Source organism: Canis lupus, chromosome 15 (assembly GCF_003254725.2).
Source record: "Canis lupus dingo isolate Sandy chromosome 15, ASM325472v2, whole genome shotgun sequence".
Lineage (NCBI taxonomy): Eukaryota > Metazoa > Chordata > Mammalia > Carnivora > Canidae > Canis > Canis lupus.
In genome coordinates, this window is record NC_064257.1 from 38,169,447 (window position 1) to 38,195,770 (window position 26,324).

Below are 26,324 nucleotides of genomic sequence, written 5' to 3' on the forward strand. Positions count from 1 at the left end.
GGGCTTAACGTTGTGGATTTTTATAGTCGGGGGCTTAACATATCTGGAACTTTGAAAATCAGTGAGAGAGAGAAAGTGAAAGGAAACTGAGTCCCTGCCCTTAAGGAGACAGCATAACAAATAGTGTCACCAGGATATGGCATTGAAGCAGCAGTTTGAAAGATACCTGGGGTATACGGGAGGGAGGGAGATTTGTTTACTGATCTCAGAGCATGTGCTGCAGGGGCAAGGATCTATGGGAGACTTACTCAAGAGAAAATGAACTGGCAGGCACCAGTTCCCTCTTCCACGCTCCAGCCTAGACCAGTACACCTGTGTGAACCACTGCAGCAAGAACACTCACCACTTGGCTTGCTAACAGCATGCCCGGCCCCCAAGCTCTCCTGCAGACCTACCCCCAACCTGGTCTTGGCCAGTCCATCCAGAACAACGCCACAAGCATGGCAGTATGCAGGCAGCCCTGAGAGGGGTTAGCACCACTCCCAAAGGGACTCCCAGGGAAAGGGGAGTAAAACCATGCACAGCAATCTGACTGTGGCCCCAGGAGTGGGCTGGAGACTGACATCCGGTCTGACTACAGGCCCCACTCTCCAACAAAAACTTCTCAGGGTACAACCCAGGGAGAGTGCCCTGCAGTGTGATGCTCCTGTAGCTCTGGAAAATACCTGGTCTAACCCAGCTCAAGCCTAAGGCAGCCCCAGACTGGCCCACTATCACAGGGAACCAAACCCTGCCCACAATAGGCAAAGAGAGCCATAGAAGACAACTGGACTGAAGGCAAAAGCAGCTCACCACAACAGTAAGGTGCACACAACACACATAGGGGACACCCCATAAATGCCAGGTTCTGATGAAGAGGGGACATTGCACTGCAGGGCACTATAGTGGCACTTTTGCTTTTTGCTAAGGCCACTACTTTCAAGAGCAAGAGGCATGACTGACTCTGTTCTGTGTCAGAACAGACAGGGAGTTAGGGAGTTAGACAAAGTGAGGAAACAGGAATGTGTCCCAAATGAAAGAACAGGACAAAATCACAGCAAGACAGCAAAACTCTCAGAGATAAGTAATATGCCTGATAAAGAAAGGTCATAAAGGTACTTACTGGACTTGAGAAAAGAGTACAGGACCTCAGTGAGACCCTCAACAAAGAGACAGAAAAAACAAAACAAAACAAAACAAAGAAACAATCAGAAGAAGAACCCAATAACAAATTAAAAATACACTAGAGGGAATAAATAGACTAGAGGAAGTAGAAGAATGGATCAGTGATGTGGGGGACAAAGGAATGGAAAACAATCAAGCTGAACAGGAGAAGGAAAAAAGATTAACAAAAAATGAGAATAGATTAAGGGAACTCAGTGACACCATCCAGTATAATAGCACTGCATTATAGGGATCCTAGAATGAGAAGAGAGAGTAAAAGGGGCAGAACATGTATTTGAAGAAATAATAGCTGAAAATTTCCCTAACTTGGGGAAGGAAATGGAAATCCAGATCTAGGAGGCACAGAGAGCTCCTAACAAAATCAACCCAGGAGGTTCATACCAAAACATATTATAATTAAAATGGTAAAAAGTAGTGATAAAGACAGAATTTTTAAAGCAGCAAGAGAAAAGAAAAGTTACATACAAGGAAGCCCCATAAGCCTATCAGCTGATTTTTTTAGCTGAAACTTTGCAGGCCAGAAAAAAGTGCTGAAAGGAAAAAACCTGCAGTCAAGAATACCCAGCAAGGCTATCATTCAGAATAGGATAGAGAAAGAGTTTCCCAGACAAAAGTTAAAGGAATTCATGACCACTAAACAAGCCGTACAACAAATATTAAACAAAACTCTGAGTGGAAAGGAAAGACCATAAGCAGGAGTAAGAAAAGTAGGAAGCAAAAAAGCAGTAAAATTAAGTATACCTTTAAAATCAGTCAAGGGATTCACAAAATAAAAGGATGTAAAGTATGACACCTTACACCTAAAACCTGGGGAGGGGAGGAGAGGAGTTAAAAATTTAGTGTTTTTAGAATGGGTTCAAACTTAAGTGACCATCAACTTAATATTCACTACCATCTGAATAAGATGTTATTTTTTTTTTAATTTTATTTATTCATGAGAGACAGAGAGAGAGAGAGAGAGGCAGAGACCCAGGCAGAAGGAGAAGTAGGCTCCATGCAGGGAGTCTGACATGGGACTTGATCCCGGGTCTCTAGGATCACACCTGGGCTGAAGGTGGTGCTAAACCGCTGAGCCACCTGGGTTGCCCTGCATTAAGATGTTATCAGAAGGGAGACAGAACATGAAGACTCCTAAATCTGGGAAATGAACTAGGGGTGGTGGAAGGGGAGGAGGGGTGGGGTGGGGGTGAATGGGTAATGGGCACTGAGGGGAGCACTTGACGGGATGAGCACTGGGTGTTATTCTGTATGTTGGCAAATTGAACACCAATAAAAAATAAATTTATTATTAAAAAAAAGAAAAAAAAGATGTTATATACAAACATTATGGTAACCACACAACAAAAACTGTGACCAGATACACAAAACAAAGAGAAAGGAATCCAACTACATTACTAAACAAAGCCAGCAAACCATGAGAGAAGAGACCAGAAGAAAAGAACAGAAAATACTACAAAACAACAAGTAACAAAACAGTAATAACTACATACCTGCCAATAATTACTTTGAATGTAAATCAAATACATAGGGTGATGGAATGGATAAAAAAGCAAGACTTGGTATATGCTGCCTCATTTCAGACCTAAAGACACCTACAGATTGAAACGAAAGTGAAGGGATAGAAAAGCATTTATCATGCAAATGCAAGTGAAAAGAAAGTCGGGGTAGCAACACTTCTATAAGACAAAATAGACTTCAAATCAGACTGTAACAAGAGACAAAGAATCCTAATCCTAAAGGGGACAATCCAACAAGAAGATACAACAACCATAAATATTTATGCAGCCAACATGGGAGCACCCAAATACATAAAGCAGTTCATAACAAATCTAAAGGAAGGAACCAATAGTAATACAATAGTAGTAGGGAACTTTAACATCCCACTTACATCCATGGGTCATCTAAACAGAAAATCAATAAGGAAAGAGTAGCTTTGAACGACACCTTGAACCAGATGGATTTAACAGATACATTCAGAACATTCCATCCTAGAACACATTCTTTTCAAGTGTACATGGAATATTCTCCAGAATAGATGTTAGGCTGCAAAATAAGTCTTAACAAATTCAGAAATATTGAAGTCATACCATGTGTCTTTTCTGACCACAACACTATGAAACTAGAAACCAATCACAAGAAAATATCTGGAAAGAACACAAATACAAGGAGTTAAATAATTAATAGGCTACTAAACAATGAATGGGTCAAACAAGAAATTAAAGAGGAAATAAAAAAAATACATGGAGAAAAATGAAAACAATGATGCTAAATCTCTGTGATGCACCAAAAGCTGTTTGAAGAGGAAGTTTACATCAACAGGCCTACCTCAAGAAGTAGAAAAATCACAATGTAACTTTACACCTAAAAGAGCTACAAAAAGAGAAAACAAAACCTAAAACCAGCAGAAAGAAAGAAATAATAAAGATTAGAGAAGAAATAAATGAAATAGAAAACTAAAAAACCAACGGATCAATGAAACCAGGAGCTGGTTCTTTGCAAAGAGATCAATGCAATTGATAAACCTCTAGCCAGACACATCAAAAATAAAGGACTCAAATAAACCAAATAAAAAATGAAAGAAATAACAAGTGACACCACAAAAGTAAAAAAGAATTAGAATATTATGAAAAATTATAATTTTTCATAATATTCTAACAACTAATTGGACAACAAATTGGAAACCTAGAAGAAATGAAATAAATTCCTAAAAATCTATAATCTCCTAAAACTGAATCAGGAAGAAATAGAAAATTTGAACAGAACAATTACCAGCAATGATATTGAATGAATAATCAAAACAACTCCCAACAAACAAAAGTCCAGGACCAGATAGCTTCACAGGTGAATTCAATCAAACATTTACTTTTAAAATTTTTTAAAGATTATTTATTTATTCACGGGAGACAGAGGCAAAGACATAGGCAGAGGGAGAAGCAGGCTCCCTGCAGGGAGCCTGATATGGGACTTGATTCTAGGACCCCAGGATCATGTCCTGAGCCAAAGGCATATGCTCAACCACTGAGCCACCTAGATGCCCCTCTAACTGAACATTTAAGAAGAGTTAATACTTATTCTTCTCGGGACACCTGGGTATGTCTATGTCTCTGCTTGTGTCTCTGCCTCTCTCTTTCAAGAATAAGCAAAAATCTTAAAAAAAAAAAAAAAAAAGCAAACCTTTTTCTTCTCAAACTTTTCCAAAGAATTGAAGAGGAAGGAAAGCTTCCAAATTCATTCTCTGAAGCCCACATTACCCTGTGATACCAAAACCAGATAAAGACACTATCAAAGAGAGAGAGAGAAACTATAGGCCAATATTCCTGATGAACATTCATACAAAAATACAACAAAATATTGGCAAACCATATTGAACAATACATTAAAAAAAAATCACTCCCCACGATCAAGTGGGATTCAATCCTGGAATGCAAGTGGTTCAATATTTTCAAATCATATCAATAAAAGAGAAAGGATAAAAAGCATATGATTATTTCAAAAGATCCAGAAAAAGCATTTGACAAAGTGCAATATCTATTCATGATAAACATGAATAGATAAACCCTTAACAATGTAGGTTTAGAGGGAACATACCTTAACATAATAAAGACCATATTCGAAAAACCCACAACTAACTTCATACTCAATGATGATAAACACAGCTGTTCCCCTGAGATCAGAAATAAGACAAGAATGTCCACTCTCACTACTTTAATCAACAAAGTTCTGGAAAGTCTAGCCAGAACCATCAGACAAGAAAAAGAAATGAAAGGTAGCCAAATTGGTAAGGAAGAAGTAAACCTTTATTTGTAAATGACATCATACCATGTATAGAAAACCCTAAGTCTCCACCAGAAAACTACGAGAACTGAGAAATGAATTAAGTAAGGTTTCAGGATCCAAAATCAGTATACAGGAAACCACTACATTTCTATACACTGATAATGAGGTAGCAGAAAGAGAAACTGACAAACCAATACCACTTAAAATTGCACCAAAAATAATAAAATACCTAGGAATAAACTTAACCAAGTTGTTCTTTTACCTGAAAACAACAGAACACTGATAAAAAAATTAAAGATGACACAAGCAAATGACAAGATAGTTCATACTTATAGATTGGGAGAACAAATAGTATTAAGATGGCCACACTACCCAAAGCAATCTACAGATTTAGTGCAATCCCTTATTAACATACAAACAACAGTTTTCACAGAACTAGAACAAACGATCCTAAAATTTGTATGGAATTACAAAAGACCCTGATTAGCCACAGCAGTCTTGAGAAAGAAGAACAAAACTGGAGGCATTACAATCCCAGATTTCAACATATCCTACAAAGCAGCAGTCATCAAAACAGTATGGTGCTGACACAAAAACAGACACATAGGTCCATGGAACAGAAATTAACCCATGATATGATCTATTAATCTTCAATAAAAGAGATAAGAATATGCAACAGGAGTCTCTTCAACAAATGTTGCTGGGAAAACTGGACAGCTACATGCAAAAGAATGGAAGTGGCTCACTTTCTTACACTATACACAAAAAATAAACTCACAATGGAGTAAATATCTAAATGTGAGACCTGAAACCATAAAGATCCTAGAAGAGAGAGCAGGCAGTAATTCCTCTGACATCAGCCATAGCAGTGTTTTTCTAGATATGTCTCCTGAAGCAATGGAAACAAAAGCAAAAATCAACCATTGGGACTACATCAACATAAAAAGCTTCTGCACAGCAAAGGAAACAATCAACAAAATCAAAATACAACCTACCGAATGGGAGAAGATATTTGCAAATGACAACTCTGATAAGGGGTTAATATCTACAATATATAAAGACTGTAAACAACCCAACACCCAAAACGCCCAATCATCCAATTAAAAATGAGTAGAAGACGTGAAACATTTCTCCAAAGAAGACATATGGATGGCCAAGAGACACATGAAAAGATGCTCAACATCCCTCATCATCAGGGAAATGCAAATCAAAACCACAATGAGATATATCACTTCATACCTGTCAGAATGGCTAACATCAACAACATAAGAAACAAGTGTTGCAAGGATATGGAGAAAAAGGAACCCTCAGGCACTGCTGGTGGGAATGCAAACTGGTGCAGCCACTGTGGAAAATCAGTGTGGGGCTTCCTAAAAAATTAAAAACAGAACTACCAATATGACCCAGTAACTGCACTACTGGATATTTACCCAAAGAATATGAAACATGAAGTTGGAAAGATACATGCACCCCTATGTTTACTGAGCATTATTTACAGCAGCCAGGATATGGGAGCAGCCCAGGTGTCCACGGATGGATGAATGGATAAAGAAAAAGTGGTGTGTACACACACACACACACACACACACACACACACACACAGGAGGGAATAGGACTCAGCCATACAAAATGAAATCTTGCCATTTGCAACAACACAGATCCACAAGGTACAAAGCTAAGTGAAATAAGTCAGAGAAAGACAACTACCACACGACTTCATTTATATTTGTTTTCTAAAAAATGAACAACAACAAAAAAACCCCAGACTCTTAACTTATAGAGAAATGAGGGTTAGCAGTGGGGCAGTAGGTGGGGGATGAGGGAAACAGGTGAAGGGGATTAAGGCTCCGTGTCCAGATGAGCACCGAGCAGTACGTAGAGCTGTTAAATCTCTACTATAAAGTGGAAACTAATGGAACACTGTATGTCAATCATACCGGAATTAAAGTGAAGAGAATTCTGTTGTGGACATGCTGCGTTTCAGATGTCTGTTAGATGTCGCAGCAGTTGGACACACAAGTCTGGATGTGTGGGAGTGCGCCAACATTGGGAACCAGTGGGGCCCGGTGGGGGCAGAGCTGAAGGGACCGTGGCATCTGAAGGGAAGACTTTCGGGGACCGGTTTGTCACTGGTGATGCTCAGAGATGAGGGATGAGCATGGGACGGAATGGCCGAAGGGGGGTAATAATGAGCCATCAAGGGGCAAAGGCCAGATGCTGGAGGGGTCGTCCCCACGGAGGGTGTTGAGGCTGCCAAGAACCGTGACAGGAGTAGAGGCCCAAGAGAAGACTGCAAACCAGGAGCCGCGTGGTCACCAAGGGAGGTGCTTCCTGACAGACGTTAGGGATCCTACGCCTGCCCTGTGACCCCACAAGCCAGGGACCCCACAAACAGGGAGGAGAGAGCTAGAGCTAGAGGGCGGACGGGTGTGAGGGCGGGCACCTGGGTGCTGCCCCGTGGCCGCCGAGCAGGGCCGGGTGGAGGCTGGCGGGGAAGCACGGAGGCCGCGGGACGGCCTCCCCAGGACACGAGGTCTCGGCGGCTGCGGAGGGGAGGGGACGTTCCTGGAGGAAGGAGGGCGGCTCTGCAGGGCGCCGGGCGGGAGGGCGGGAGCCCGCTCAGGGCAGCGAAGCCTCAGGGAACGTCGTTTCCTCGCCTGCCGGAACCTTCAGGAAAGACTGGGCAGCACTGGGCCCCCCCTGTCGCAGGGCTGCCGCGGGTGACAGAGAAAGTCGGAGTGTCCTTGGGAGCCTCCAGGGTCGGATGCCCCCCCGGGGTGCGGGAGCCGGGCGGGGGTGGAGGGCGCAGGCCGGGCGGAGACGCCCCCCCCCCACCCGCCGGCCCCCAGCGAGGCCTGCAGCTCACGTTTCTTTCCTACTTACCACCGATTTGCGGATGCTGACGCGGGGTTTGGGGATGGGTTTGGAGGGCTTGTTTTCGAAGCTCTCGGGAAGCGTCGACGAATGGCCCCCCTTCCTGGCCTGCAGCGCGAGCTGGTAAGCGACCTCGAACGCCTGTCCCAGCGTCAGGATGATCTCGTAGGCCAGGTTCTGCGGGAGAGGGGGGGCGCTTACCCCGCGGCCGCAGGCTGGCCGAGCCGAGGGGCGGGACGACAGCGGGGCCCCGCCTTCCCCGGGCCGCACCCCCTGGCCCCAGGGGCCGCCGCGGCTCCCTCCCCGCCGCCGGCCCCGCCGCCCCTGTGCGCCGGCCCACACGCGCCGCAGGAGCCGTGCCTGACAGGGCTGGGCCTTTTTACCTCAAACATCTGTGATTCAGTGAACATCTCCGAAGCACAATCAAAATCTAATTTAGGCGGAGGGGAGAGGCATTAGTCATGCTGCTGTGGTGTCTCACAGCTACAGCCGCCAGCGTGCAAACAGAGCCAATTATCCATCTCTCTCGTGAGGCGCTTGCTCTCCCTGTGGGTCGGCTCCATATTTCATCATCAAACCAGCAAGAGACAGGAGAGTGTGTCGGGCCCGAATGCCGGTCCGAGCAGCGACTGGGAGAAAGGGTCTCCTCTTCAGACCTTCAACCGCTCCCTCCAAGACGACTCTGGCTTTGTTTCCTCTTCTCTGGATATGTATCCCCGATTCCCGCCTTCTCTTCCCCGCACAGCTCCGCCCGGTCTTCTCTCAGTGAGAAAATCCGACGCCGCCCACCTCAAAGAGGCAGGTCTTGGCCATGCCCCCGGGTCAGGGTGCACCAGAGCGCGCAGATGCCCGTGGCCCACAGGGGGCCCGCAGACAGCGGGCGGGGGCTTCTCAAGGTCTCATTCTGGTCAGCGACCCTAGAATGTCTGTTCATGGTTTTTTAAAACACAGATGGCCTCTGCTTATGCTGCTTTTGCAACGGTGCCCCCGCACCCGCCCGTCCTCCCCAGTCAAGCACATAGAAAGGCTCAATTCCCATGGTGCTGGGCAGAACCGCCTGGGATTGTTCCCATGTGATGACGTCAGGGCAAGGGACACAGGATGGCCTTCGGAAGCCACGTGGACGAGGCCATGGGTCTCTGGACAGACCAGGTTTCAGGGCGACACCAGACTGTTGAGGTCTTACGCTCAAGGAGGGACAAGGCCTCGGAGACGGAAAGCTCTCTCAACAGAGGAGGTATCTTCCTCTCTGGGTGACAGAGGAAGCGATGGCCCCACAGGATGGATGTGTGCTTGCGGGAGACCCCGAACCCTGCACAGCCCACTTGAGCACCTCCTGCAGTGAGCGCAGATCCCACGTTTGCCTCCGAGGAGGAGTCACACGAGTAAATTAGCAGGGCACCCACAAATGACAGTGGAGGAGGGCCGCAGACAGCTCCGGCCAGCCCGGCACCAAGAGGGCGGAACCCTTCGACTGCCTACCCCGGGCACCCACGTCACCGTCAGCTTTGCCTCCTAGCGCGCAGAGGGGAGCCTCTGAAAGGCACACTGGGGCTTCTGACCTCTGCAGTCTCCGTGTGAAGTGCTGGGTGCTCGGGCTTGCCGGGCAAGCCTGTGGAGATGGTTGCCGTCCAGCTGACAGGGCTCTGAGGCAGCCACTGGTGCGCTGGGTGCGCAGATGGGCTGAGGGAAAGGCAGCAGACGCGGTGCCAATGTGCAGCTTGTAGCTACTGGAGCAGGAGCTTAAGGAGTGTGAATTGCTTTATCATTAACCTAAAAACAAATTCCTGAAAGTGAGATTTACTTAAAAGCTCCAGTGTCTTCAAATGAAAGTCAAAGATGCTCATTTGAGCAAGTGTGATTTTTCGCAGGACTATTATTGGAAGCCTAAAGGTTTTGAAAGGTCCCAGGTTAGAAGCCCTGCTTTTTCATTTTTTAATTAGTTTGTGGTGTTAGGAAACTGCGCAAATAAGACACGGAGACCACACTGTGTCCAATGGCCTCTCCTGGTTTGGCTTGTGTTTTCTCTTGATGCCTGGCTTTTCATTTTAATTTAGAATAAAGAGTTCTTTTCTCATGATCATGTACAGTAAGGAGTTGGACATTGTTACCTTCCCTATCTCTTTTGCCACCTCAATGTTTGAGGTCTTGATTCTGGAAGCCAGGGAGGGTCCATGGGCATGAGGAGCGGCTGGTTCTGACAGGGCTTCAGAATGCTGAGTGTTTCTGACCCTCAGGACCTGCAGACACGTCTTTGGGTGGGGACGAAGGTTCATTTCCCTTGCCTCTCCTTACCTAGTAACTTAGATACACTATTTAAATGGGAGGACACTTATTGTGAGAGTAGGAGCTTCTCCTGGGATGAGACCAAAAGTCAATACTGCAACATGAGGGAGGCTGAAGTGGCCTCCTCCTTTGAGCCAGGCCTGCTGCCCCCAGTGACGTTAGCTGGCACTGGGGCGCTAGGGATGCTGCTCCAACACCTGAAGGCCCAACTACCCTCTACTTGTATTGTTATCTTCACAACTGTGGTGAGGCCGGTGCCTGGGAGTGTGGCTGGCACACCGCAGGCGCTCAGTACGTGCTCAGTGAATGAATGGATGAGGAGCCAAAGGACACGCCAGGGCCACAGCACTACCATAGCCGCACCCTGTGCGGTGTACGTATACTACAGGGTCGTTGCCTTAGGCAGCACAGCTACCATCACGTGAGGACTTCCAGGCATTAGGAATTGAGTGGGCCAAGCCTTAGAGTTGTTGTCTTAAGGATTACCACAGTTACCTGCCAAATACCATTATCCTTGCTTCATAGATGAGGAAGTCGAGGCTCAGAGAGGTTAAGTAACTTGCCCAACATCACAGAACTAGAAAGTCACAGAGCTGTGATGTGAACGAGTGTCTGTAACTCAAGGTCCATGCTTTAACCCTACCCCGCGTGGGGGCTGCTCCCCACAACGGCTGCCATCAGTTCCGCTGCCCTTTCACGCCTGCCGTGACATCCCCCCAGGATGGTCAGTCTGTTTCCCCACCTACTTGAATCTGGGTGGGCCCTACTGACTTTTCCAATTAGCAGATTGCAGCAGAAGGGACATGTGGGGAGCTTTGAGATTTGGTGGTGGGGAGCCCTGTAGCTTTGACCCAGGCCTCTTGGGCAAACACTCGCTCTGAGGAAAGCAGCCATGGGTAAACATCTGACCGCCCTGAGGTCACCATGCTGTGCAAATAACCAGGCTAGCCAGAGGCAGAGGCTGCCTGGAAAGAACCAGCAGTGGCAGTCATCCCAGCCTCGCCACCGGATACACAGCAAAGGAGTCATCCCGGACTTGTGATCTCTAGGAAATGCTGCACAGGGAGGCCCCAAGAATGCAGACACTTGGCCCCAGTAGAGCTGTCCCAACATCAGCAGCCATCTGAGCCACCCCAGTGGAGGCCCCACATACCACTGAGCAGACGAAAGCAGAACTGCCCCATTTTGCCCAAATCCCTTACTCACAGAATCATAAACATTATGAAATGGATGTTCTTCTAGGTCACTAAGTCTTGGAATGGCTGTTCAAGAAGCCACAAAAAACAGGAACACCATGCAATGCTAAAGAAGGCTGGGCAGATTCAGCAGGAAGAGGAACTGCCAGCCCGTGAGCTGGCATGAACAGTGTGGAGTCGTGGGGAGTCAGTCCTGGAACCACCCCACCCTCAGCCACATGAGGAATCACCCCACTTCCTGTGATCCATCCTGGTCACAGCAGCACAGTCAGCACTAAGGTGTCCCTTCACCTGTTAGCCCAAACCACAGAGCTGGACTGTCCCACAACCATGTTCTCCTCTCCAGTCACGACCTCCCTTGGGGATACATTCAAACTCCTTTGGCTTTACATGTCCTACTTTACTTTACATCTTTCAGATGACGTGAGCCAGCCTGTCTCCGGCCATGGCTCCTTCTGCCCCTCCTAGCTTATTGGGAAATACCTACCTTGGCTTTTCAGCATGAGTGTCTTTCTAGAATCGCACTTATTATGGCTATCGGCCTTGAGCATCTTCTACCTCACAAAGACCACCAATGAAAGAGGATAGCCCGTGTTGTGCATGTATGTTTGGTGCAGGCATGGAGGATGATTCCTGGGGACAGCATGCTCTGAGAGCCTCATTTTTCTTTACATGAAAATGGGGATAATGGGGATAATAACATGCAGGACCGACTTCACTGGACTGTTTTGAGAATCACTCACGATTACACTCAACTAATGGCAATCTCAGCCCACATTATTTTCTGTGTGCCATGGACCATATGACACACTTCACATGGACCACCTCGAACCCTAACAACCACCCTGTAGGGGTTATTAATAACTGTGGGGCTATTATTGCTCCTGTTTTACATGTGAGCGAATTGAGCACAGAATGGTTCAGTAACTTGGTCATGAAGCTGGCACCTGGCTGAGCTAGGATTTGAATACAAGTGTTGGTAGCCATGCTCTTGACCACTCTACCTTACAACTACAGTTGCGATAAAGGACTTTTGAGAACTGTTAAAAAAAAAAAAAACAAATAAACTTAAAATAAACATTAAATATAGAAGCTCTTGGGTGGTCGATGCATCTTGGCCAGGGTGAGGGTCCTGAAAAGTACACAATTTGCTTGGGTTTCATGCCAGGACCAGTGGAGAGGCAGCCTCCAAGCAGTGGGTGTCCTTTGTGACTTGACATGATCCATCATCATGAGGACTGTCAACCACTGCATGTGCCCCTTCCATGATAAAGGACGCCCAGCAGCACTCCCTCTCTAGCAGAGGCTTTTAGGATGAAGGCAGGGAATCCCAAGTCCATGGGGACAACCGCCCCAGGGGGGACACGACAACCTCCAAAGCCCTTCCCTTTTCCCCTAGGGATCCTGATCTGCGAATTAAGAATTGCTACATTAGAGGAATTTGCAGAGCCCTCGTATTTTAAGGATAGAGCCTAATGGTAGCCAAGGGGCACACACTTATCTTTTTTATGCAAACGGGAGATGTTTTGGCAAGCTTGCATTTACTGGGAGCTCACGGCAGTCAGGACCACAGCTAACCGTCACCTTGGACACATATTTGGCGACTTCCATGTGTCAAGGGTTGAGTCCCTAGCGAGTGTCTGGGAATTAGGGGAGGCTCGTGGAGAGACAAAGAGATGCCCTTCATTGTCCTCCTACATCCTAGTCACGGAGGCTGTACCCAGAACATTCATCAGGTTGGTGTTGGAAAAACTGCAGCACCGATGTGAGTCGTCTGTCCCCTTGGAAAAATTCTGGTCACTCAGCTATTTATATTAACTGATGCATCACTAGGATTCTTTTATGGTTTTTTTTCCTGCTTTATACTTTTATGTTTTATTTGAAAACTTAATACTTACCATTTCCATAACCTGATAATCATTATAATGAAGAAGTGAAAATTTCCAAATAGCTTATATAAAGGAAGAACCAGCTCATAAAACTTAGAGATGTGTAAGCGCACCATACAGTAAATAGGCTCTTACTAGAGGTATAGATATTGGCAGGTGGAATTTGACCACTCCAGTCACTGTAGCCCCAGCCCATCCCCACCCCCCTGTGAGGAGCTTCATTCTTCCTTCCTTGTTAGAAACCTCTAAACAAGTGCAGGGAGAGCCCAGTTCTTGACCTTGCTTGCCCTAGGAATCTAGCATGTCCTCCTGTGTCCATCCAGTCTGGGCTTGTTTGGGGTACCCTGGGTTAGGGATGCCTTTTGGTTCTGTCCTAGCCATGAGCTTTATCTGCATCCTTAAGAGCCAAGCTGCCTCCCGGCCTGGAGGAGCAGCTGTGGAGGTGGCCCAGGATGGGGCTGGAAACAAAAGCATTCTTTTATTTTTAGAAGGAGAGAGAGACAGAGAAAAAAAAGCCAAGCATTTTTGATAAAAGTATGGGCTTGAACATTTTTCAGGCGGAAGAGTTCAGTGGCATTTTTGCAAGAATATTCATTATAATGTTTAAGGTTTTCATAAATAGAGGACTAAGTATACTACAGAAGTCCACACAGTGGAACACAAGGCAGCTGGTTATACTGAAAATTGAGTCATTAAAAAAAAACTGGTCAAAAGTAAAAATATATAGACATATATACATAGATGGTATCTATGTGCATAGAAAACAAGGATGTATATTAAGATTTTTACTAATGGTCATCTTTGAGTGTTGAGGCTGTGCAGGGTCCTTCTCTTTGTATTTCTTCGTGTGGTTTGAACTTTATTCAAATGAAGATGAGTAATTTTATAGTCATAAAATATTATAAGCTTTTCCATTTTGATAACTGGAAACAAGAGAAAATATTCTAGCTCAAAAACTGCTTCCTTATTCCTTACCCACCACCTTGGGGTTCTAAGTGCCGTTTCCATTTTTGGCAGAGAGTGCTGGACACTGTTCCAAGTGAAACCCAAGGCCCTGCTTGCAGGCGTTACTCTGGCTCACCTCCACATACCAGTGGGGCTGGCCATCCATTTGGCCAAGGATCCCATGTAGGTGCTTCCATTTTCACACTGGATGTCAAGTCTAACATCTGTTTGGTTGAATTTTAAAAGACATAGCTCCTTCTTTAACCCGGAGCCCCAATATGTCTACTCCAAGGGCAGAGCAGAGGGTGTGAACTTCAACTGTCTAGTTTCTATCCCGCTTAGCTGAACAATGTGGTACATGGACATTCACTTGCACACGAGCACCCCTGCAGCTGTGCTGGGTGTTATCCCTGCACCTCAGCTGCACCACCTGTGACCCCAGACCATCTTCTATATCATCTCACAGGGAGGATAAAGCAGCCCTTGCAGGCCCTCCCACAGGACGTGGCTTACTACTATCTGCTGAGTGCTGGCCGTGGATCATCCAGTCCTCACAACTACTTATAAAGGGAGAATGGTTCCCTCAACCCCCCATTTTATGTGTGAGCAGCTCAGGATCGGTGAGACTGATTAACTGGGCCAAGTTCAAACTGCTGTGGTAATGGGGGCAGAGTCAGGATTCAAACCTAGGTCTGACCTCAGAGGAGCCAGTATTTTGTGCCACGGGGCTTCCTGCCTTATTGCTGTCACGAGGCTGCTCGTGTTCTACTTCCACCGAGGCCACCTCCAAGGGCACATCTTGTGTCTGGGGGACTCGCTCTGTGTGAGATGCTATCATACAGTGTTCCGTCACAGACCCCCAGGCGAAAGGTTCTTTCAGACCTTATGCCTCATTGAAGCTTTGTTTTCTGAGAGGATGAGTTATGCTCCTCTTTCAAAGCAGCAAGCATCTCCCTCTTTGCCTTGACGTCCAGGGAGCTCACAGCCAAATCTGAGGCTCAGCTCTAACAGCTATGGCCAACTCTGTGGTCCGCGTGTTGACGTTAAAACTCTTTCCCTGGCATTGAGCTTCCTTTGAGTAGACCTCTGCCCTAGTTCAGATCTGTGTGCGCCTAGGTTTTCAGACCTGTCATACCTATTCATGGAGGCTGCCTTAAGTCCTTTGTGGAAGGGGGCATAGATGGTGTCTGTTTCTTCAGGTGAACGTTTGTTCAAGAGCTCCCTTTGTTTAACCCACTCCTGCCAAAATGGCTGACAAGGTATATCATACTCGCTTGCCCATCACCTGAGGAAAGTGACAGTAAGGGAGCAAGCTGAGGGGGGATAGGACACCACGGGGAAAGAGGCCTTGTTGGCCCAGGCTGGGAAGCTGCTGTTTACCAGTAGACCATCCTGACCTGCCTACTGGCATTTTCCATTAGCACTAAAAAAACAGCCACCGTACTTCAGGAACTACAATGGCAGGAGTGTGTTAGCTCTGTACCCCAGAAAATGACAGCCCCTCACCTGGCTGTTCTTTGGTCTCCGGGGGTCAGCAGAGCTCATCACATCCAAGGAGGAATGCAGTCGGACATTCAAAGCATGGACCTTTTCTGTGCATGGAAGCCCCAGATGGGGTGGAGAAGCCAAGGGCACCATGAGGAGCCTCAGAGTGCTGCTACACAAGCGCTGGTGAATAAAGGCTGTGCCTAGATGGCTGGCGGAGGCTAGACCCACCTAACTACAGCACCCATCATGGTCACTGAGGGGATGGCACTGGGAGTAGGGGCTCCTCCAGGTGACCTTGAGGTCTCTTTCCACCCTGGGGGATCCACGATTGTAGGACTAGAAGCTGACGTCCCCTACCTAGCCAACTACTCGCTGTTCCAAGGTGTTCACAGAGCTGACACCACATTAAGTCGCAGCATATTACACAAAGGCCACACTGCAGGGCTTGACAGTCTCACAACCAGTACTTAGAGGTGCAGCGGCCAGGAGGCTGGCCTTCATCTGAGAGGATGTCCTCATTGCAACAATTACCCCAGAGACGATTCCAAATGGCCAAGCATTCTGTCTATTGTGGAATGGCTTTTGCTTTTGGCAAAACACCCTCTTCCGATCTCCCACCCTTGGCTGGTGAGTTACTGCTCATCCTTGAAGATTCGTCTGGGGCATTCTGTCTTCCAGGAGTCCTCTCTTAGTCCCCTGTCCCAATCCCTGGGTTAACCCTGGGAGCCCTTCCTCAGGCAGCCCTGCAGCACCTCGACATCGCTTTACTTACTGCGTGGTATGTACTAGTATTTTCTCTCCATAGGGCCACTCCCTCTGTTGATGGAGCTCCTTGAAGTTCTAGTCTCATCTGACTTTGTGTTTACAGGGCTTGGGATACATGAGGTGCTCAACAAATGTTTGTTGGAAGAATTGAAAAAAGGAAGCTGCCTGGTAAGTTCCTAAAATCAGAGGACTTGCACTTAAGGGTTAGATATGGATGAACATGGATGGACAGAGCCAATTCTTGTCCCCTCCCTTTCCTCTTGCAGGTAGACCTGGATGCATAAGTGCCAAACACGGGCAGACAACGCCATGGGGGCCCTGAAGACAAAGGAAAGCGGCTTTCAATCTGGGTCCTTGGTGGGGTCTCCAGAAAGAAGCCACATTTTTCTGTTGGCTGTATTTTGCTTGTACTTCTTGTTTTTTAAGGCCTCGGGTAAGCTTCATCTACAAGTTGCTTCACCCACGTCTTGAGGCAAAAATAACTCTGGGAATATTCTGAGCATATTCACAGAATTCATTGACATCTCCTTAACTCTACCTATAGTTAGTTCTCTCAAGTACCAGCCAGAAATTAATCTTGAGAGCTTATACTTGTGGAAATAAATACTGTCCCATCACAGGCCTTGCGGTAGGTATACTCCTAAGGATGTCTATCTAGTCCAGGGCTGATAGGTTGACGGACCAACATGCAGATAGCTTTGTCAGGGCTAATTTCAGCTCACTTAAGAGAATCAGGAAATTCCTATTTTTCCCTCATTGTAATAGGAGCACATGTAGACAATTTTGAAAATACATAAAAGAACAGAAAAATCACTTGTAAAATTCTACTGCTGGAATATAGCCAGTACTGCATTTTGGTTTATTTTCTTTTTACATACGCACAAATACTTGGGTATACTCTATGAAGGTTTATCTACGTGAACTTAAAAACAATTAGAATCATCCCTAATGTGTGGTTTTGCAAGTTGCTTTTTCGTGCAACATTAAATCATGAATGGCTTTTGCCTGCTGCTAAGTGGTCTTCAAAAACCAGATTTTAAAAGATTTTTATTAATATTTTTTTTTTAATCCAGATTTTTACAGGCAGCAAAGCATCCCATTACCTGCAAAGGTTTAACTTCATGCCTTACCCTGAGTATGCGTGTGTGCCGCAGCTTTACAAAGACTGAGCAAGGAGAGGGGGCATCCTCCCCTCTCTGTTTTGACCTGCTGTTTTGTACCACTGCAGTCCCCCCTGGAGGCTGTGCACCTGTGCCCCATGGTCACCCGTCCACATGGGACCACAGCCCAGGCCAGCTGGATAGAGGGCCTTGACCAGCCCCGCTGCAGGACTGGCTTGCCAGAGCAGAAGCAAAACACAGCAGATCTTTCTCCTGTTTCTCAGCAGGGACTTGGAGAAGGGGTGTGCACAGGAGGGGCTTGCTAGATTTCAACCTCTTCTCACTCTTTTTTTTTTTTTTTTTTTTTAAGATTTCATTTACTTATTCATGAGAGACACAGAGAAGCAGAGACAGGAGAAGCAGGTTCCATGCAAGGAGCTCGATATGGGACTCGATCCCAGGACTCCGGGATCACGCCCTGAGCTGAAGGCAGACGCTCAATTGCTGAGCCACCCAGGGGTCCGTCTCTTCTCGCTCTTCAAAAGTCGAAGCTCCTAGTGGAAGCTACATAACCCCATCACTAACTTGTGATACCTTTGAAAAGGGCGTGTGGGGGGGGTACCTACCAAATTCAAACCCCTTTTGATTTGAATCCTGCTCATTGAAAATCTTTCTCAAATGGACATATCCACTTCCTCAGCTTAATACACACAGTGAATACAAGTGACTTTTCCTTGCTTTATCGCAGATGCGTGTCTAGTGCCATGAGCTCGCCATTCCAAAATGAATTAATGAGTTGTCACACCTGCAAACTTATCACATGTTCACACAAACCAAGCGTTCAGCTTCTAGCCCGAGCCGCCTCCTCTGGGAGCCCCGGCCCTGCTAGGTGCTGGCCCAGCTCCGGGACAGCATGGTTGGGATTTTCTTGCAACAATTTGTTAGGTCCCCTACTCCTTCTCCTGAATCATGAGCTCCTAGAGAGCAAGGACCTGCGCCCGACTCATAGTAGACACTCAGTATGTACTTCAGTGGACTCCTGGTTTTCTCCTCAAGTGTGGACTATGGCGGCAGCAAACACATGCTCTTGGTGGAAAACTGGGACCTAAGTTCTCATCCAGGTTCAGATGACAAGAGAGAATGCAACCTCCACCAAACTGCTACTACCCCTTTGCCCATCCCTAGCAGCTGACAAGGACGGAACACCCTGGGCTGGGAGTGGGCATGCAGTAGCTCATTTAATTCTTAGGCTCCGTTGGAGGTGCTCACTGTCATGTTTATCTCTGTTTTGGAGAGGGAGGAACCTGAGGACTAGTTCTCCGCCAAACTATTAAAGCTAAGGTGCGCTGACCTGACTCTAAAGGCCACACCTCTAAAGGTGACATCTGATTTTTTTTGTTTGTTTATTTTAGTTCTTCGGGAGGAGGCTACATGAACACATGTATAAATGCTGCCAGACAATCTGTGAAAAAAATGTCAGAATGCCTTTTGTTCTCACTTCCCAAAAATGGGATTGATTTAAGGCACTAATAACATTCCTCCCTCCCTTCCTCTCTCACAAAAAATAGGGATGAGAGAGAAAAAAAAAAAGTGATTATTATTCTTTGAATACCCACCCACCTTTGACTTTGTGACTTGGTTGATTCTCAATGATTTATGCCAATGCAGGAAAGAGAGACAGAAATGCACCCTGACAGTGTTAATTTATTCCTTTTTTCTTGGCGAGGGAACAAGTGGTAGGGTATAAGGATCACCAGGTTGGCAGCGCTGTTTTTTTTTTTTTTTTTTTTTAATTCAATTAGAGCCACTTGATGCTCTTGGGAGCAGGATCCTTCCTGACACCTACCTGCAGAGGCATTTCACTGACCTGGGGCCCAGGAATGGCTGGAACTTTGCTGTCAGGTACTGTTACATGGGGCACATGAGCCGGGGAGGTGATCGGTTCCATCCTGAGGGCTCTCTGCACTTGAACATGTTCTTCTATGGCCATGTACTCTGACAGTATTCCTAGCCAAGGAGGTGGAGGGCCACTTTCAGGGGGAGAAGGTGAGAAGCAGAACAAAAGCTGCCACTGAGCTGCATGTAAATATTAATTTAGTTGTCAGAGGCCACCTAGTGCCAACAGCACCAGCAGCAGCAGCAGCAGTCTTGCACCAGATGCCCACTTTGTCAGACAACCTCTGCAGCAGTAAGTCATAAACCCTTCTCATCGGGAGCTTTGAGCAACCCCCTGTATTTACTTTCACAGTTTACAAACAGGTAGATAGTATGGGTGAAGGGGGGGAAAGGGTGCAAACGACTTCCAGGTACAAATTCTGGGGATGTCACCTATAGCACAGTGACCACAGTTAATGATATTATACTGGATATTTGAGGGCAGATCTTAAAGTTCTCATCACAAGGGGAAAAAAAAACCTGTTTAGCTGTGAGGTTGGTGGATATTCACCAAAGCTATGGTAGTGACCACCTCCCAATATGCACATAAATCATTATGTCGTCTACTTAAAACGAATACAAAGTCAGAGGCCAATTATATTTCACTCAAATTAGGGGAAAAGGGGGGCGGCTCAAGAATTTTAATTTCAGGGATCCCTGGGTGGCGCAGCGGTTTAGCGCCTGCCTTTGGCCCAGGGCGCGATCCTGGAGACCCAGGATCGAATCCCACATCGGGCTCCCGGTGCATGGAGCCTGCTTCTCCCTCTGCCTATGTCTCTACCTCTCTCTCTCTCTCTCTCTCTCTCTCTCTCTGTCTCTCTGTGTGACTATCAGAAAGAAAGAAAGAAAGAAAGAAAGAAAGAAAGAAAGAAAGAAAGAAAGAAAGAAAGAAATTTAATTTCATTAAACATGGGCAGCCCAGTTGGCTCAGCGGCTTAGCGCCGCCTTTGGCCCAGGGCGTGATCCTAGAGACCCGGGATCAAGTCCCACGTCTGGCTCCCTGCAGGGAGCCTGCTTCTCCCTCTGCCTGTGTCTCTGCCTCCCTCTGGGTCTCTCATGAATAAATAAAAATCTTAAAAAAAAAAAAGGAATTTTAATTTCATTAAACAGATGAGAAAAACTCAAGAAAGAAACTCACAGCAGAGCCAAAGTCAGAAGCTGATGTAGGTCCCGTTGGTCAGGACAGGTGTCAGGACAAAAGAACTCTACTGTCCTCCCCCCGTCCCTACCCCGTGCTTTGGCTTGTGCTGGTATATCCTGGCAGAGGGTGCTATCAGCTCCTCTCACATAGTCCACCCAACACGTCTGCCTGCATTTCGTCATTTCTGCTTCTCCGGGTTAGTTCCTTGCATGGCCCACATTCAGCCAAGAAAGCACAGGAAGGAGGGAGCTTCGTCTCCCACATCCACCACCCACCAGCATCATGACTTCAACATTCCCTGCATGTCCCCGAGCCAGCCGGGACCGTACCACGTGCTGCACACTCAAGATTACAGAATTCAGGAGTCGCACGTAAGAGAAACATGAGCATGGTTAAAAATATCTAAGACTGAACGTATTCATTATACAGAAATGAGGATTAGCAAGGGTCTAGCAGCCTTCATGGCTTTTGATACTATTAAAAAAAACCCTCATATTTTAAAACTACTGAATGAAGGCCTCTCTAGACTTTTGCAATAAATACGATTGTCCCACAGAGTGTGCATTAAAACCTTTCTGACCCACCTACCTCATTCTATTACTTAGAAATCTGGATTGAGCGAACAGTACCTAGAAGGTGACAGTTGCCAAATTACCTTGCTTATATCTGTTTCTTACCTATTGCGTCCTTCTAAGGTTAAGGTTGGTCACTACAGCTTTGGGATCTGGTGGTCACCGAGACATCATTTCCCCCTCCTCCCTGCAGCCTGTGCCTTGGCAATCCTAGCTAGTATGGTATTCCTCTTTGGCCATCTGAGATCACGACACATCCTTTTCTTCCACCCAGTGTGACTGCTGTCTCTTCCCTTACGTTTTCACTGCCTGGAAGGTGGGGTGTGAGAAGCCCTTTGTTCTGCAGTGGATGGATGAGGTACTTCCCAGGCCTTGTGAGTTAGAGATAGGAACAGATATCACTGCCATGGTGGGGAGAGTCTAGAATGCAAGGAGGTATGGTCCTTGCCAGTGGGTACATCCTGGCTTTTCTCATGGGAACCTGGCCCCCCTAATTCCACTTTTGCTCTAGTCTCTTTACTTTCACCGACCTGTCATCTGAAACTGAAACTCTCACAGGCTGCATGTACCATAGATTCTAAGTAATGGAGATAGGTGTAGCGATCCTAAAGTGGAACATTTCCTAAAGTATGTTCTGTAGGATGCCACCCCTACAAGGTGCACTCTGAAGAAGGCTCAACAGCCAGGTGAAGTTGGGAGACACAGGACACCCACCCGCTCCTGGCATCTGAGCTACATGTGGTAGCTCTGTAGGGGGACTTGGGCCTCCCTTTCCAGGCCACAGGATTTCCATGAGAAGATACTCTGAATTTCAAATGTAACTTTCCCTAACTGGAAGTGTTCTAGACATCACTGAATTTTCTCAATGATCGCAGATATTCATAACATTTTTTGACCTGTAAAAGGTTTACAAGGGTCAAAGAAGCAATAACTCTGGAATAAAAAAATATGTATGTACTCATATGTACCAGCTAAAAGATAAAATGTATACTTAAGGCAGCCTTTTAAAAATTTTTTTTTCCATTTGGGCGGCTCAGGGGAATGACTCACATCAAAATAATTTTAAAGTTTCGAAAAAAAAATAAAGTTTCGAGACTGGACTGAATATTGAACTGCCCTATATAAAAAGATACAAAATCCATGCTCAAAGAGGCCTTTTCTTTTTTTTTTTTTTTTTGGTGCAAGCAAAGCTTGTTGCATCTCAAAATTGCTCAAAGGCCCCGGTGAAGGCTGGTGGCCTTCGTTACTATTTTTGAGGTTAGACAAACTGTGTTCACCTAGAGAGGATTAAAATGATGGATTTGTGGTGTATGATAAAAATCCGTTGGAGCTGATACCAGAATCCTAAGCCTGTGAAGGTCTGTAGTAAATCAAACATCTGGGTGAAAAGATAAAAGATGAAGCACTTCTCTACATGCTTCTAAATGTATCGGGGACATCGTGTTGAACCTAAAACTAAACAGTTGACTATTTTCCCCCACACTTCACCTCAGTGTGTGTGTGTGTGTGTGTGTGTGTGTGTGTACTGCTAAAACCTCAAGGGGGCAGATGGCCCATGGGAATCATTTTTAGTTTGAATATAGGACAGTGTTTGGGGGATGATCACAAAGGACAATTATATATTACTTTAAAAACCGATTTAGAAAGAAATGCTGCAGTACTCGATGAAAGGCTGGAATTCGTCCTGAAGGGTATCACAGTATTAACTCGGACGGTCAGGGAAAATCTTGCACAGAGGCAATAGACCATTCTAAGGCCTGTAGAGCCAATATTTTCTTTCTCTTGTTTCTATATTATTTATTTGTTTATTTATTGCTTCTTTTGTTTTTTTCCAGTTCTTTTACAAGAGCAGTGGGGAAACTGTATCACAAATACACTTGCGGCAAATCTATTTTATGTCTTTTAGCCGAAAGGGAGCCAGGCTGTCGATGGTGATGTCAGTAGACAGGGAGAGGGAAGAGGTGTGTGTGTGGGGGAGCTGACACGGAACACCTATTATTTACAAGGCACACTCCATATGCCCCTTCATTTCAATCCTGACAGAAACCGTGAGGCGGGAATCCCTGTACCTGGTTTCCAGACAGAGGACATCAAGACTCTGGAAAGTCCTGCTAGTGGTTGAAGGCCAGGGAGCTGGAAGCCACGTTGGGGGGTGGACACTCATCTGCCTGTCCTTTTCTGTGACACCCAACTACCGCAGTGAAAGGTGTCTCATGCAAACCAAAGTACGTGTGGAGAGAAGGGAACTTCTGCTGTTTACAGAAACAACCGCCTTTCACAAGAATCGCGAGTAACGTTTAAGGCACCACAAGACTACTGCTGAAATGACTTTAATCAACACTGCTGGTCTCATGCAAACACACAGCTAGATACTCAGAGCAGCCTCTGCGGGCTTTGCTTTGGAGTCTTATGGTCGCCACATATCACTTTTACCTTATTTTCCGCATATCTCCCAAACAGGAGGGATTTTCTTCAAAGGCATGTGAACATCCTTTCCTGTTTTCAATCTTCACACATTGAAAGAGATGAGCCACTGGCAGCAGGATACAAACGCTCTGGGCACGAGCCTAATGTTCCTTAGAATGGTGTGTATTTTGGATTATGGTAGTCTTTGGTCCCTAGGAGGTAGGTGAGGCTGATAAAGGCTGCTCCAAGGACTTTCACCCCATGACACGGACCTGTGTGGGCTGGCCTCCAGGAATCCATCATATTGTCCTTTCCGGGTAATTCCTTAATTATGCATATTTCAAACACATTGGACAGAGTGGTGCTATCAAATTAAAGTGACATTTTACAATTCTTCTGATTATAGATTATTTCATGGTTGCAGCCACATCTGTTCTATCTGCTTCAAATGCAGAGCGCCCAAGGTACCATGTTAGAAATGTATGCAAGAATTTGTACCACATCGAAGTATCCGTCTATCTATCTTGGAGGAACACTTGTTCTCTAGAACTGCTTTCATTTCTCAAGTCAATAGTAAAGGGCTCATATTTAGACTCAATGACAAACAGGACTGCAAGTGGTATAATACCACAAGTATGCCATCCTAAGACTAACTTCTGAATGCACAAATGGATCAAACCTTGGTGTTCCCAGTTATCATTTGTAGGTGTCTCATTTGCTTGACTACTTTGCAATACAGAAGACCACAGATGACGCATGAGGTGCTGAAATTTCTGTTTCTCCCCAACGAGCCTAGATGGCGATGCCCTACTATTTAGAAATTGCCACCAGAGAAACCAACAGGCCTGACTATATTTCGGTACCAAAGAAAGACAGGAACCCATCAAATCTGAAAAGTGAAGTTAGTAGTTGAGCAATAGCAGTTCAGATACCAAGTACAAGGGGAGTTCTAAATTTAATGGATGAGGGACAATACAGAAAAAGCTCAGAAAAACCCAGTCTGCAGAATATCTCACGTGAGGCATACCTTGATACTTGATAAACAAACCAAGTATCTTAACTGCAGGTTGAGCTTTCCACACACTGCAGGTACCATCCGGGGAAATATTTAATCTGTCCAAAGACAGAATTTACTCACCACATCAAAGGCAGTAAACACGTGACAGTAGTGGTGATTGGACTTCAAATCTTTTGTGATATAAGCAAAGGTTGATAGGTCTTCTGGGTCCTGGGCAGCACAGGAGATATTACGAATTTCATGCTCGGCAATTATGTTCTGGAATAAATGAAATACACGACTCTTTGTTTTCTTTTGCAAACCAGCATATTTTAGAATCAAGGCAAAGGACTTGGGAATCAGCTGCCTTCCTCCTTTCTAGAATGTTCTAGACCGACACCATTCAAAGTGACCCAACACGCTATCTGTGGGCACATGTCCACCAGGTCTGGAAGGAATGTTTTCATTGAATTAAAAACAACCTAATGTCATCATATCCTGGGGCAGTGGTTCTCACCAGGTGCTGTGAGCAGAAGCACTCAGGGTGGCACTCTTCAAAAAAAAAGAAAAGTAGTTCCTAAGCATTTTACTGTTCTCATTCCCCACATACACCTATAGACAGGCGGGACTGCCTTCCGCGGATTCTGTCTGGAAGGGATCACCCGCCACGTTCCACGTGTTGGGAGAAACTCCATCCCCAGGAGCTCTCCAGACCCTTGCCCATCCTGTGGCTCACTGTCCCGTGTCCTGCCCCTGTTGCCTTGGAGCAAAGGCAGGTCTAGGAGGAAGAGGACAGGTGAGGCATAAAGGTGCTTTCTCCTGAAAACAGTTTCTTAAAGGATAGTTGACAATGTGTCCTTAGTTTCAAGGGTATAACACAGGGGCTCAGCTTCTCTGTACGATTGCAGAATGTGATTGCAGGGTCACAGACCATACTCCCTGTCTGGGCCTGGAAGCCAGTATCCACCCCTTCTCCCATTCTGCCCATCCTTCCATCCTCTTCCCTCTGAGAACCCTCAGTTTATTCTCTGTGTTTATAAGTCTGATTCTGCTTTTTGTTTATTCATTTATTTTTTTAAAGCTCCACATGAGTGAAATCCTATGGTTTTTGTCTTTTTTGAACTGACTTGTTTCATTTAGCATCATACTCTCCAGGTCCGTCCATGTTGTTGCAAATGACAAGATCTCATCCTTTTTTAAAGCTGAGTAATATTCTATTATATATATGTGTGTGTATATTTGTACAAACACACACACACACCTTCCTTATCCATCCATCTACTGATGGACCCTTGGGCTGCTCCCATGTCTTGGCTATTGTAAATAATGCTGCAATAAACATGGGGGGGGGGCATGTATCCCTTTGAATTAATGTTTTTGTTTTCTTTGGCTAAATACTCAGCAGTGGAATTACTGAATCATAATGTGGTTCTATTTTTAATTTTTTTGAGGAGCCTCCGTAGCATTTTCCACAATAGCTACACCAGTTTGCATGCCCACCAACAGTGCAAGGTGTTCTCTCTGGGAGGTTCCAGCAGACGCTAAGGTGAAGAGGTGGTATCAGGGAAACAATCACACTGCCTTATTCAGGTCTTGGACGCCCAGCTTGATGTCGGGCCCCATGGATGGCAGCACCTTACTAATTACACCCATGGTGCAGGATTTTACGTGGGTGCTGTCGTCACCATCCTACAGGTGGGGAAAATGGCACTCAGTGTAAGTGCCTTATGTGGGGCAGGTGGCCGAGCTAGAACTTGAATGCCATGGAGCTCAGGCTCTTTCATACACC

The 26,324-nt window shown here is 46.0% G+C and overlaps 2 protein-coding genes across 30 annotated transcripts in view; one reads left to right on the forward strand and one right to left on the reverse strand.

Moving 5' to 3' along the window:
* The window catches only part of APAF1 (apoptotic peptidase activating factor 1), a 145,896-nt gene that overhangs the window by 105,262 nt on the left and 14,310 nt on the right, over nucleotides 1-26,324 (forward strand). For 6 of the 10 annotated variants that reach the window (XM_049093996.1, XM_049094000.1, XM_049093994.1 and 3 more), the window contains 2 exons: nucleotides 16,488-16,552; nucleotides 16,651-16,817. In XM_049093996.1, coding sequence (XP_048949953.1) covers nucleotides 16,488-16,535 — 48 coding nt within the window. In that variant the 3' untranslated portion in view covers nucleotides 16,536-16,552; nucleotides 16,651-16,817. Of the gene's footprint in view, nucleotides 1-16,487; nucleotides 16,553-16,650; nucleotides 16,818-17,854; nucleotides 24,839-26,324 lie in introns of those variants that run through there. The other 4 variants (XM_049093997.1, XM_049093999.1, XM_049094003.1 and 1 more) reach the window with 3 other exon arrangements.
* Nucleotides 1-26,324, reverse strand: part of ANKS1B (ankyrin repeat and sterile alpha motif domain containing 1B) — a 1,053,015-nt gene that overhangs the window by 4,472 nt on the left and 1,022,219 nt on the right. For 19 of the 20 annotated variants that reach the window (XM_025439286.3, XM_025439282.3, XM_025439277.3 and 16 more), the window contains 2 exons: nucleotides 24,677-24,814; nucleotides 7,825-7,992 (listed from right to left, as the gene is read on the reverse strand). In XM_025439286.3, coding sequence (XP_025295071.1) covers nucleotides 7,825-7,992; nucleotides 24,677-24,814 — 306 coding nt within the window. Of the gene's footprint in view, nucleotides 1-7,384; nucleotides 7,653-7,824; nucleotides 7,993-24,676; nucleotides 24,815-26,324 lie in introns of all 20 variants that reach the window. The other variant, XR_007402223.1, reaches the window with a different exon arrangement.